Genomic DNA, 12,482 nt, shown 5'->3' with positions numbered 1-12,482 from the left:
CCCTTTATACTGCTTGGGTTTTGAGAGGCACTAGAGTGTGGTGGCTACTTAATGAGTGTGGACCGGGGCTGGGGTGGGGGGGGTGGTCTATGGCCTGGGTTCAAACCCCGGCTCTGGCGCTTAGTACATGTGTGATGCTGGGCAACTTACTTAACCACTCTGGGCTTCGTTTTTCTCATAGTTTGGGTTAACAGATGTTAATGTTTGTAAAGTGCTTAGAATAGCATCTGAGACGTAGCAGGCACCATGGGAATGTTTGCTGTTATCAATTAATTGCTATTTACATGTGTCCTATGTTTATTTAGGAAGGGCAGTTAATGAAAATAAAGGCTTTAGGACGGGAGAGGAAAAAAACAGGCACACAGCCAGTTTGTGGCAGGGGCTGATTGGGTTGGAGGGCTCGTGCTTTCCCTCCAGGACTGATTCTGTCCTCTACAGAAAGGTCTAGAAGGACAGCCCTTAGCTCGGAATCGGGGGAGTGCCGGTGGGGAGCGGGGAGAGCTCTTTCTCTCACCGCGGGACTTCTGGCAAGGTTGGCTGCAGGGCCCGGGAAGCCCAGCAGAGCCCCCGCTTTGAGGTTGCGCTCCCGGCTCCAAGCATTTGGGATTCTACCCCTGTCTCTGGCCATCTGCCTCTCTGCAGCCTTTTACTTCCCTTATACCCGTGTGCCAAGGCCAGTGGCCCCTCGCCAGCTGGCCAACCCTGTGGGGCAGGACGGGGAGAGACAAAGAAAGAGTGAACGGCCTTCAGTGGGGCTGCAGGCGGGGCTGGTGCGAGGGGCCGGCCTCCAGGGAACTGTGGTCAGTGGGCAGCGGGAGGAGGAAGTGTCCAGTCACATCCATGACCGTGCAGGCACGATCCAGCTTCTGGAACACAGGGGCCTGAGTGTGATCCTGGCCTCTGGGGCTGGAGTTTGCCTGCAAGCCAGAAGGGATGAGAGGGGTTGTCTAGCCGGACCCACTCGGCTGCCCCGGGTCTCTGGTCTGGGGTGGCCAGGGTTTTCTGGGAAGATGGGGTTACGGCTCTGCAGCTGCTGGTGTTCTGGGTTAATGATTTATGGTGGGTGGGGGCTGGGCCCTTTCTGGGGCTGTCCTGTGCTCCCGGAGCCGCTGGGGAAGGAGCCGGAGAGCTGGCGGGCTGGAGCACCCGGCCGTGAGCCAGTGACCCCTTTCTGTTGACGAAACTTTGCCCTTAAACGCCAGCTAATTAGATTTCTGGCCTTTTTTTTCCCCACAGGCGAGCGGCTGGGACGGTGCTGGTTTGAGCTGGACCTTGTCTGATGGCTTCCTCCAACCCTCCTCCACAGGCTGCCATAGGTAAGGTACCCCAGGCTTCCCGCCCGACCCCCCTCTGAACCGGCCCCGGGGCTGGCCGAGGGCCACCGGCCCTGGGCGTGAATCCTGCCCTGCTGGTGGTTGGCTGTGCGCTCTTGGGCAAGTGACTTCACCCCTGTGCCTCAGTTTCCTCGCCTGCAACAGGGAAATCATAATTTCCTTGTCACACAGAGTAGGCTCCAGACGAGGCTCGAGTCTTTACCTAAGATGCCCCGGAGACTTTAAACTTTGAAGGCCACAACCCTCAGACGTGACCGCAGCCGTGTCGTGTGCTTGGGGGGCGGAGGGGAGTGAGGCTTATGAGTTGAGGGCAGCGACCCCAGGTTGGAGGGGAAGGCGTTGGGGCCGCCCGCCTCCATCTGCCAAGGTCCCGAGGTCAGGTCGTCTAGCAGCGGCAGGGTCACCAGAGTTATCGAAAAGAAGAAGAAGAAGAAGAAGACGAAGAAGAAGAAAAATCCATGCTTATGCTAACAAATTATTTGTCGTTAATCTGAGATCCAGTTCGATGTCCTGTAGTTTATCTGGCAAAGCCTGGCAGTGGGGCCTCGGACACCGTAGGCAGAATCCAGAACCCTGGAGGAGCTGGACACCCTTGTCCCACTGGGCCCAGATTCCTGTCCGTTCATCCTCCTTTGGGGGACGCAGGTCCCGCCTGAGGGCTTTTTTCAGCAGCCCAGCCCTGCCACTGACACCGTGGGCTTGGCTGAACGACTTGGTGACCCCGTGGCTGTTTCATCAGCCAGAAACGTGGGGTTGGTAATGACACCCTCTCCGGTGCTGTTGCAAGGTTTAAATATATGTAAAGCCCGGGTGTGTGGTAATCAATCGCTCAATGAACAGAAGCTATTATCACCATGGGGTGTTGCGGGGCAAGGCCAAGTGTGCCGGGCTCTGAACCCCGGGCCGAGACCAAGGAGAGGTCCCTTCCTCCCTGAGCCCTCGTGTTCTTCTCCGAAGGGTGGGGACCAGCACAGTGAACCCACCTTCACGGTGCAGGGTGGCTGCTCAGGCGTCCTGCCTCCCCCGGCCTTGCCGGGGTTGGCTCTCCCGAGGACGGGAGTGCGTCCAGGAACATCAAAGGCATATGTGGCCGGTTCTGGTCCTGCCACCTGTCGGGATGGGTGGGAAGGGCTCAGTTCAGCTCTCATTATCCAGGGAGGGGCCTTCTGATTTTTGCTTCTGATAAGGAGCCACGTCTGGTTGCCTTGGGTCTCAGGAGCATGGGAACAGGGCTGTGGGGACCAGGGCATCTTCTGATGCCCGACTGTGGCTTTGATCCCAGGATGCCCCCTGCCCTGCCTCCTGCTGCCGTGGGCATTTTGCACCCTTTCTCCTGCCCAGCAACAATGAGGAACACAATGATTTTACGATTAAACCCATTCGGTCCCATTCAGCAAACATTTGACAGGCATTTCCTTGTTCTGGCTGCATCTGAAACTCGGGCCAGTGCCACCTGGTGGAGACAGGCTCTTCTCTGAGAACTTCCTGTTGTCTTACTAAATGAAACTCAAATCCCCCGAAACACCTCTGCAGTGTCCCATCGCTGCCCTCCTCCTCGCCCGCGTCTGCGCCCCCACTGGCTCACGGGCCGTTTGTTCCCCGCTCCGGCCGTGGCCGCAGCCTCTGGAGCACCAGCTCGATACGAGCCTGTCGGACCTTCACTCGTCCTGCAAGGCCCTGTGAAGGGGCAGCCCCGGCCAGCCTGAGCCCCCCTCTGCTGTCGCTGGGCACTGGCTCAGTCCCTTGTGTGCTATGGCCATCTCTTGCCATATTTGCCTGCCCGCCTCACCTGCAGTGAGCTCCTTGACGTGAGGGGTCCCGTCTTACTGGCCCAGGGGCTGCTGGGAACAGTCCTCGGGATGCAGGCGTGACTGTATTGACGGATGTCCCTGCACACAGCCTGTGGGCCGGTGGCTCAGAGGGCCAGGCCTGTGATTGGGAAGGCCTGCCCATCTCCCCTAGGGCCTGGGGCTGGGCTCTGACTGAATAATAATAATAATAATAATAATAATAATAACAACAACGAAGATAATGGTAAGGATGCAATGACACAGGACAATGAGTGGGACCATTATTATCAGAAGAGCTAATGTCAGTGAGCACGTACCTCACACCGGGTGCTTTACGTGTGTCAGTTCATTCCGCCCTCCCGTCCTCACCCCGCCCCCTCTGCTCGCCTGTGAGGTAGTCACTGTCACTGTCCTCCTTATGGGTCAGGAAGCCGCCGCCTGTACGGATAAAATGACCTGATGCTCAGGCAGCATCTAGGAGAGCTGGGGTTGGAGCCCAGTGGTCTGGCTGTGACACCCTAGTCACCTAGTCACCCTGTGACACTGGTCATGCACACGGTATCCCTGCCGCCTCTCAGGCAGATTCAAGTGGGCAGGGGCCAAGGGCACCAAGAGAGAGAGAGAGAGAGAGAGAGAGAGAGAGAGAGTAAGCCAGGGAGGGGCAGAGAGAGAGGGAGACACAGAATCCGAAACAGGCTCCAGGCTCCGAGCTGTCAGCACAGAGCCCGATGCGGGGCTCGAACCCATGAACCGTGAGATCATGACTTGAGCTGAAGTCGGACGCTCAACCGACTGAGCCACCCAGGAGCCCTGTGGTGTTTTCAAACTTTTTTTTTTTTTTAATTTTTTTTTTCAACGATTTTTATTTATTTTTGGGACAGAGAGAGACAGAGCATGAACGGGGGAGGGGCAGAGAGAGAGGGAGACACAGAATCGGAAACAGGCTCCAGGCTCCGAGCCATCAGCCCAGAGCCCGACGCGGGGCTCGAACTCACGGACCGCGAGATCGTGACCTGGCTGAAGTCGGACGCTTAACCGACTGCGCCACCCAGGCGCCCCTCAAACTTTTAATACCACAACCCATAGACATGGCAACAGGAGTGTGTGTGTGCACGTATGTGTGCGCGTGTGTGTTCAACAGATGCTTGCTGTGCACCTACTGTGTGCTGGCACTGTACCAGATGCTGGGGATATATGTGACAGTGGACAAAACAGACCAGAATTCCTTATGAGCTCACGTATGTTCTAGTGAGGGCCCGGTAAAATAAAAGCATCAAACCTCGTTGCTGACGAGGGCCGTAGGGCAAAGTAAAGCAGGCGAGTCAAATGGGGAGTCCCGGGGTGTCTCTGTGGGCAGGTTCGCTCACAGCAGCCTCACCTGCAGGTGACCTGTAGTAAACACCTGAAGGAGGTGAGAGCAGGAGAAGATGCCTGGGGAAGAGCATTCCGGACCCCAGGACTGAAAGTGCAAAGGTCCTGAGGCAGGAGCACATCTGGCACGTTCACGGTGTAGCAAGGAGACCAGTGTGGCTGTGTGGGGCGAGCAAGGGGAGAGCGGTAGAGGGTTCTAGACCACCTGTACGTGTGTGTGTGTATATACCCTGGAACAGAACTGTCAAAAGCAATATCGAGAGTAATCCCAAGTGTGACTTTATAAAGCTAAAATATTTAAAAATATCTCAAATAAGCATTTCAAAAATGAAACAAAAGGCTGCCCGGGGAATCCCCTAATTGATTTTGTGACTCACCAGTGGGTTGAGAGCCAGAACATGAAAGCTACTAACCTGGCTTCTGAGTCAGCCCCGGGATTTCTCATGTCAGTTCATCATCTCAGGGCCCACCCAGCATCCAAGGGGGCAGCAGGGCTCAGTGGAGCATGTAGGATGGAAGCTAAGACAGAACGGGGCTCAGATCCGGCTCCCCGCTTACCAGCTATATGACTGTAGGTACATCCCTCTGCCGCTCGAACCTCCGTGGCCTGAGTCCAGTGGGGGTGGTCGTGAGGCTTACGCAGGGAACTGCAGGGGGCACATTTCGGGCTCGCCACCAGGGTTTGGTTCCCTGACCTGGGGGAGCAGCTTGCGCCCCTGGCCACATCATGGCCTGGAAGGGTCCATCCTGCTGACTTTGGCCCAAGGGGCCCCCTAAGCTCCCAGGAGGAGAAGTGGGCCCCCCGCCTCAGTGGTCTCCGGCTGGGGGTGGGGGAGGGAGGATGAGCTGGAATGCAGCTGACGAGGGGACTTCTTGGATTTGGTACATTTGCACCTGGAATGTTCTGCTCTGCAAACTCCCAGGTCGCGGGGGGAAGGGTTGGAGTTTTCTAGTCCAACAGACTGCTGGAACTGGATATGCCCATCAGTCTGTCTGCTGTTCCATCCAGCTGTCTCTCTGCTCCATGCACCTCCCTGCCTTCTTACTAATCCTTCCCCGCCCCGAGCACCTGCTGGGGCCGAGTCCACAGACCAGGCGATCCTGTCTTCAAGGATCTCAGGCTGGGAGGGGCCGTACCTACAACAGGTGCCCGGGTGCTCCATCTACCCTGTCTGTTCTCAACCTGGGGTGATTTTGTTCCCCAGGGGACGTTGGGCAATGTCTGCAGACGTTTCTGGCTGTCACAGCCGGAGGGCAGTACTTGCTTCTAATTGGTGGAGGCCGGGGCTGCGGCCATACGTCCTCCTCCAGCGCCCCCACCACAAGGACCCTGTGACCCCAAAGTCAGTAGCAGTGAGGCTGACAGACCCGGACCTGCTTCTCAGTTCACGTTCTTGGCCTCATGGGGTGTTTTTATTCCCCAGTTTACAGAGGGAGGCGTCAGGGTTCCGAGAGGTGAAGTGGCTTGCTCGGAACCACACAGCACGTCGGGGTCCCAGGCAGGACCGAAGGTCATGCTCTAAATCATACGGTGTGAGCTGGATACAGCGGGACTGCTCAGGGCGGCCGGAGGAGGGGTGGTCACTGCCCTTCGGTTTTGGAGCGGGTTTGCAAGAGGCCGGAGGGGAGGGCGAAGTGAAAGCCTGAGGCGCTGTCCAGCCCCAGGTTCTAGGAAGGGAGCCCTCGAGGAAGACTGAGAACCTCAGCTCAGTGATGTAGGTGGAGAGGTGAGTGCCTGGTCAGCTCTTTGGGAGAGACGATCCGTTCCTTTTCTTGTTTAACAGAAGTTTCTGGGTTTCTACCCCAGGCCAGGCCAGGACCTGTCCCCTTCAAGGGGACGGTAAAAGGGGCTCTCAGGGATCTGAGGTCCGTCTGGGAATACAAACGAGCACAAGTCACATCACTGCAGGTCATCCAGGAATGGAGAAAACAGGGCTGAGTCGAGGAGGGGGTGTGGTGGGGGCAGGGCTCTGCTTCACTGGAGCTTTGATGGATGGCAGGGGGCATGGCTCCAAACACTTGCAGGCGGCCGGCCGTGTTTTATGCCGCTGCGGTGTGCAGGCCAAGCGTGTGTGTGCTCACTCACACGTATGAAAAGCACATGGGTACACACATGGAGATACGCACGACGGTGTGTACCCAGCCGCACGCGAGCAGATGCATTTAAAAGGCCCCCCTTGCTTACAAAATGGGGAAATAGGGAACAAGGGCACGAAAGACGTGCGTCTGAGTGTGGATGTGCTCGCGTTCTCCGTGAAAACTTTCTCCCTCCCCTCTGTCCGCTGCCCACCTGCTTTGAGCCCTCACCGAACCACAGGTCATTTCCGGAGCACAGGAGGGCCGGCTGGCCCCGGGCAGGGGTTTACTCTAGTCTCTGGGAACTGCCCTCGCTCAGACCCCAGCCGCTCACCCGCTGCAGATACCCCCGTTGCCCAAACCCCAGGCCCTGTGGCCTCTGACCCCCGGCTGCTGACCCCGCGGCCGCTGACTCCTCCTCCTTTCCAGGAGATCAGCTGGTTCCTGGAGGCCCTGGCCCCTCCCCTGAGGCGGAGGACGACCCTGGAGAGGCTTTCGAGTTTGACGACAGTGACGATGACGAGGACACCAGCGCTGGCCTGGCCGTCCCGGGCATTGCTCCCGAGAAGGACATCGATGCCCCACTGATCCACTGGGACGCCGCCCCCATCGCTGGTAAGGTGTTTTGGGGGAGCCTTGGGGCCTCCCATTTCCGGTCCGCTGGGGCTACAGAGAGCCAGTGGAAGATCCAGGCTCCCAGTGATGCCTCCCAGGCCCCACCACGGTCCCCAGAAGCAGGAAGGGAAAAACCATTGAGAAGAAGTTGCATTCCACCGCTTCCCTTGGGGACTGGAGATTCCAGGCATTCCTGCAGCATCTGGTGAACTTTGACACATCATAATGAAAGTGGTTTTGGCCCCGGGGTTGTGCTTTGGACACAGCGGGTGCCCAGGGCTGTGTCTCCCGAGCCCCTCTTCCTCAGCAGCTGCTCCCAGGGAATCACACCAACCAGAGAAGGAGGCTCCCAGAAGTCCCCGGAGGGTGGCTCTAGGGGTGGGAGTGCCCTGATAAGCCTGGTGTTAAATGGCAGCTTCTGGGCTCTCGTATTGTGTCATCTGGGAGAGACTGGGGACCGGACTAGCAGGAACCTCCTGCAGGCTTGGGGACAAGGGGCTCCTTGAGGAGCTGGGGGTGGCGGGGGGGGGGGGGGTGGTGGTGGCGGGGGAGGGCCAGGCCCAGTGCAGGTAGGGAGGCTGGTTCTGGTCGGAGTTGGGATATGGGCCATGGGGGTGGGAGTGGGGGTGGTGCAGGTAGGACAGGTTGGGGAGCTTAATGACAGCCGGTGCAGTGGCTGGGGGAGGGGAGGCAGGAGCCCAGGAGGCACCCGGGAAAGGGGGCGGGGATGGGCCCAGTCGGTAGAGACCAGCCTCGGGCCTTACAGGCTCTCCTCTGCTCTCTTCCCCCAGACCCAGACCCAGACCCAGACCCAGACCCGGTAGCCTCACCACCCCAGACACAGTAAGTGAGCCTTGTTCCTTTGCTTTGGCGGTTGGAGGAAGAGACACCAGGCAGGAGGTGTGAGAGAGGGTGGCGCTGTGCCCAGGAGGGCTTGGATGGGTCTTTGGCTAAGGAGGGACGCATTCAAGATCCGTCAGCCATCCCCTCTGTGGCCTCCCCAGCCAACTCTGGGGCGGGCTTCACATTTGGGGCTTGGGAGTCTTACAAGCAGCGGGTTCTCAGGGTTTGGCTCACTGCTGCTTGCTGCCTGGCTTCGGGGACCTTAGAGAGCACTCCTCTAAAGGAATTCTGAGTGGTGGATTGAGGGCCTGGGGCCGGGGCTTTAAATCCTGGCCACCCTGGTTGGGGGGGAGGGGTATTTGAGTCTCCTTTTGTCTTCCTGGTGTGGGGAACCAGGGGGACTGAGACTCAGGCAGGTGTCTCCAGGCTGGCTGTCTCAGAGATGCATTTTGCTGCCTTGGGCCCCCTGGAGCCAAGGCAGCCCTGGATTCAAGTGCAAATGTCCCTGCATTTGCCATCTGGAGTGGGTGGGCCCTGGGAGGGTTTCTGCTGGGCCAGAGGTACGGGCGGCCTCTCCTCCCTGGCGGAGGATCTGAACTGAATCAGCAGCCCTGCACCCGCGCGGGGAGTTCTGCTCTCCCAGGGGTTAGAGCCCTCCAGGGTGGGCCAGGAAGGAAGCTGGCCAGAAAGGCAGTCTAGTCGGGGATGCAGACACAGGAGAGCGGCCCAGAGAAGGATGCACAGGGAACTGGGACACCGATGGGAGGGGGCCCAGGAGGAGAGCTCAGGGAGAGGGGAGGGTCGGGGGAAGAGAGTTTACTGGAGGAAGCTACTGGCTGAGGCAGGGGGGTGGGAAGGGGAGCCGGCCATGAGCTAGTGCACCGCTCCCCTCAAGGTCTGGTGCTCTTGCTTCCCTCAGACCACCCTCCAGGAGAACCCCGTTGCCCACTCGGGACTGTCCCTGCCCGCCTTCTCTCTGTGGGTCCCGGAGGCCGGATTGGGTGTCTGGCCAGTGCTGGCGCCGTGCCGAGGCGGGGACCCAGTGGCCTGAGAGCTGCTGCCATTAATTACCATGTTGTTTCCATCAGTCCCACTGGGCAGGTAGCTCAGAGAGTGTTTCAGGCACAGGGGCCCAGCCTCGGCCTTGACCCACCGCCCGCCCCTCTGCAGCACCCTTACCTGTCCTGGGACTCGCCCTGGAGCAGCCCTAGCCCCCTTGAACACCATCTCCTGGTGGCGCCAGGGCGTGAGCTCTCGAAGGTTCAAATCCCCACTCAGCTCTTCTCCAAATGGGTGGTTTTGGGCTGCCCGTGAACCTCTCTGAGCCCCACTTTCCCCATCTGTAAGGCGGAAGTAATACCCATCTAGGAGCATCGTGGAATAGGAGAGGCTGGTGGAAGAACGCACTAAATATGCACCTTGTAAACGTTTGCTTCTACTCCGCCTCCTGTCTGGGTGTTCCCAGTGATGGGGCCCGAGGGACGGAGACTGTGCGCTCAGTGCCTCAGCCTCTGGGGCTGGGCCTGGGTTGCCCGGTGAGTCTTGCCAACACTTGGCTTGAATAAATGTCACCTTTGAGTTCCCTGACTGGGCAAAGCCCTCTGCAGAGCCCCGGTCCTGGCCGGAGTCCTCAGGGGCCTCTCTTCCTGCCCTTAGTTTCCTGGATGGAGAGATTGGGGGGCAGGAATTGTCCAAGGTCATGCGGTGAGACTCCGGCAGCCTTGGACTCCTCGTCCAGTGCTCTCTGTCTGCTCCCAGTGGCACCCCTCCCTTCCGGGTCTCTGTTTACTTCACTTCCAGCTCCTTGCCTGGGGGGTGATTTTCTACTTTGGAGTCCTCTGGGAGAAGAATCCTTTCAGATCACTGTCCTCCTTTTTATCTAAGGGAAAGAGGAAAAAAAGTTTGCTGTCCTTTTTTTTTGTCTTTAGACTTTCCTCACGGTAGTCTCTCAGCAGACGCTGCTTTGAAAAAGCAGACGGCCGAGCGGAGGACATTTTCACCAGTCCTCCTTGCATTTCCTCCACGGCCCCTGCCTGCGGGTCTGGGAATGGTCCCTCTGCCTACCTGGCCTCGGGAGGCTCCTGACAACAGAGTTGGGGTCACCGCCCAGGTCCTGGAGTTGCTGCAGCCTCAGAGCCACCGCACTCCCATCCGGGCCCTCGTCCCCAGCGGGGGAGAGAAGCGGGCCAGTCCTCGTCCCCGCCGGCCAGCTGCCAGGCAGGAGCGAGGTGGGTAAAGTGAGGGCTGGCGTCCGGGTCCTGAATCACCCGGCAGCCTGGGCCCTGAGCCACGCGGAGCTGGCTTCGAGTCCTGCTCTGCGCTTAGCTGTGCGTCATTGTGCAAGTGGCTTCCTGTCCCGAGCCTCACTTCCCAGGGGTAAGATGGGGATCATAAATCTACTCTCTTGCAGGACTTGCACGAGGCGCATGTAACCTTGATCCCGTGCTCAGTCTGGCTGGCATGCGCCGGCCGCCCCGGATGTGTTTGCTGTTGTTATTCTGGGTCCTGGCTGAGATTTGGTTGTCGAGGGAGCCGGCTGGGCTCCGTACCCTGGGAGTCAGACCGACCTGGGTTTGACTGGGCTCTCAGCAACCAGCTACCCCAGCTCTCCCAGTCTGTGCGGGGAGGAGAATCGTACTTGCGGGGTGGGCGGTGGCGAGGCTGGCTGAGGCTGACTGGCAGTGCGGGTACCCTGGCGGGGGCACTGGGTCCGTGTCTGACTTTGAGGCCTATGGACTTCCTGGTCCCTTCAGCGGCTTGGCCGGAGGGGGGTAGCCAGGCGTCTACGGGGTAAACAGAGCTGCTGGTGTTTCTGGGTGCACGGTGCCGAGGCCCCTGGGGTGATTTGAGGGTCAGGCCACCCTGCCCAACAGTCGCAAGGAGTGAGAACAACCGGGGTCTCGTCCGTCCTTGCTGCTGGTCAAGAGCCACCTTCGAAGTGCTCGGCGTTGGTGACACTTTTGCTTGTGGCACGAGACATATCTGTTGCTGGAAAACAACCACAATAACAGCGGCAAAGTTAACGGCAGTGATGATGATTGTGTTTACTGTGTACCAGGCACACTGAGCTAAGTGCCCACTCCCGCCGATGCCTCCCATCTGCAGGAAGTAGACCCTGTCCTTACCTATGGCACAGGTGGGGAAACTGAGGCTCAGGGAAGTTAGGCGGCCAGGGTCACACGGAGATGGTACGTGTTCGTTCAGCCCAGAGACTAGGACCTTGGGCCTCTCCAACCAGAGGCTGGGCATTGGACCCAGGCTGTCCTCCAGGGATGCGCTGGGGACTCCAGGTGCAGACCCAGAACCTCAGGCTTCGGGTCATGGTGGGGGTTGTGGCCAGTTCCATATGGATGAGCCGATTGTGCGTGTGTTTAATTGGGGTGAGGATTTTGCCTGCTAGGGGATTTAACTTTGCCTCTGAGTTCTTAGAGAGCAGTTTGCGAGCGGTCGGCTCTTGGGGGGCCAAGCAGGGTGGCCTCGGCACTGCCTGTACGTGATTCTGGCTGAGGTCCCTTCCTGTAAAGGGGAGCAGAGTACCAGCGGCCTCCTCCCCTCTGGTAGAAGGGTGTGGAGGCATGTCTTCCCGCCTGCACGTTGGCTCCCCTGGGCGCTTGGTGGTTTGGGTGGGGGAGGCACGCGTTGTATTTGCTGTCGGGTCCTCTTGGCTTAGCACACTGCCCGGCCTAGGGGAGTCCTGAAGGCATCGTGTGGAGTGAATTGTGGGCGCGGGCGGACAGAAGGACCAGTGGGGTCTGAAAGGCAACTTTCCGTGTCTCCATGAAGACGAGAATGGGAATTTGGAGCCCGGGCTCTGTCCCGAGCCTCTGGCACTGACGGAGGCCGGTGGGAGGCAGGCTCTCCGTGGCTAGGTGGCTGGACACGGAAAGGCAACTTTCCGTGTCTCCATGAAGACGAGAATGGGAATTTGGAGCCCGGGCTTCGACTCTGGCACTGACGGAGGCCGGTGGGAGGCAGGCTCTCCGTGGCTGGGTGGCTGGTCCCACTGATGCTGGTGGTGGTGGTGAGCTAATACCGCGAGCTAACATCATCTTGCAACTGATCTCTCCCAGCACCGCAGCCGCGGGAGATGGGATGATTGATCTTGCCCACTTTTTAGATGAGGAACGGAGGCTAGAGTTGAAGCGGCTTAGCTGTCTGTTGCTGGAGCCTGTGGGATTGGCCTTTCCTGGTGGACTTTGAGGCCCATGCACTCAAGCACCCCGAGCTCTCGCCGGGGGAGTCCGGCTGACGAAGCAGCCCGGAACACCAGTGCCTGCTAGAAACAAGGGCGTGTGGGTCGCTGGCTTCCTGTGTTTTCCCTGGACTCAGGCCCGGGCCTCTTACCTCTGAGGGCACCGGCCCCCTCTGGGGTTGTTTGCTTTTCCTGCCCGGTTTTGCTGCCATCCCAACAGGGCCCCCTGCAGCCTTAGTATTTCCTGCTGGGTCAGGCTTT

The 12,482-nt window shown here is 59.1% G+C and overlaps 1 protein-coding gene across 6 annotated transcripts in view; it reads left to right on the top strand.

The window, feature by feature from the left end:
• Positions 1-12,482, top strand: part of ARHGEF10L (Rho guanine nucleotide exchange factor 10 like) — a 159,328-nt gene that overhangs the window by 49,878 nt on the left and 96,968 nt on the right. For 5 of the 6 annotated variants that reach the window (XM_058718904.1, XM_058718903.1, XM_058718906.1 and 2 more), the window contains exons 2-4: positions 1,237-1,316; positions 7,001-7,186; positions 7,978-8,029. In XM_058718904.1, the coding sequence (XP_058574887.1) occupies positions 1,280-1,316; positions 7,001-7,186; positions 7,978-8,029 (275 nt within the window). In that variant the 5' untranslated portion in view covers positions 1,237-1,279. Of the gene's footprint in view, positions 1-1,236; positions 1,317-7,000; positions 7,187-7,977; positions 8,030-12,482 lie in introns of those variants that run through there. The other variant, XM_058718908.1, reaches the window with a different exon arrangement.

The sequence above is a fragment of the Neofelis nebulosa genome, chromosome 2, assembly GCF_028018385.1.
Source record: "Neofelis nebulosa isolate mNeoNeb1 chromosome 2, mNeoNeb1.pri, whole genome shotgun sequence".
Lineage (NCBI taxonomy): Eukaryota > Metazoa > Chordata > Mammalia > Carnivora > Felidae > Neofelis > Neofelis nebulosa.
The sequence above is the reverse complement of the archived record's forward strand: the minus strand, read 5'-3'. Positions and strand labels throughout refer to the sequence as shown.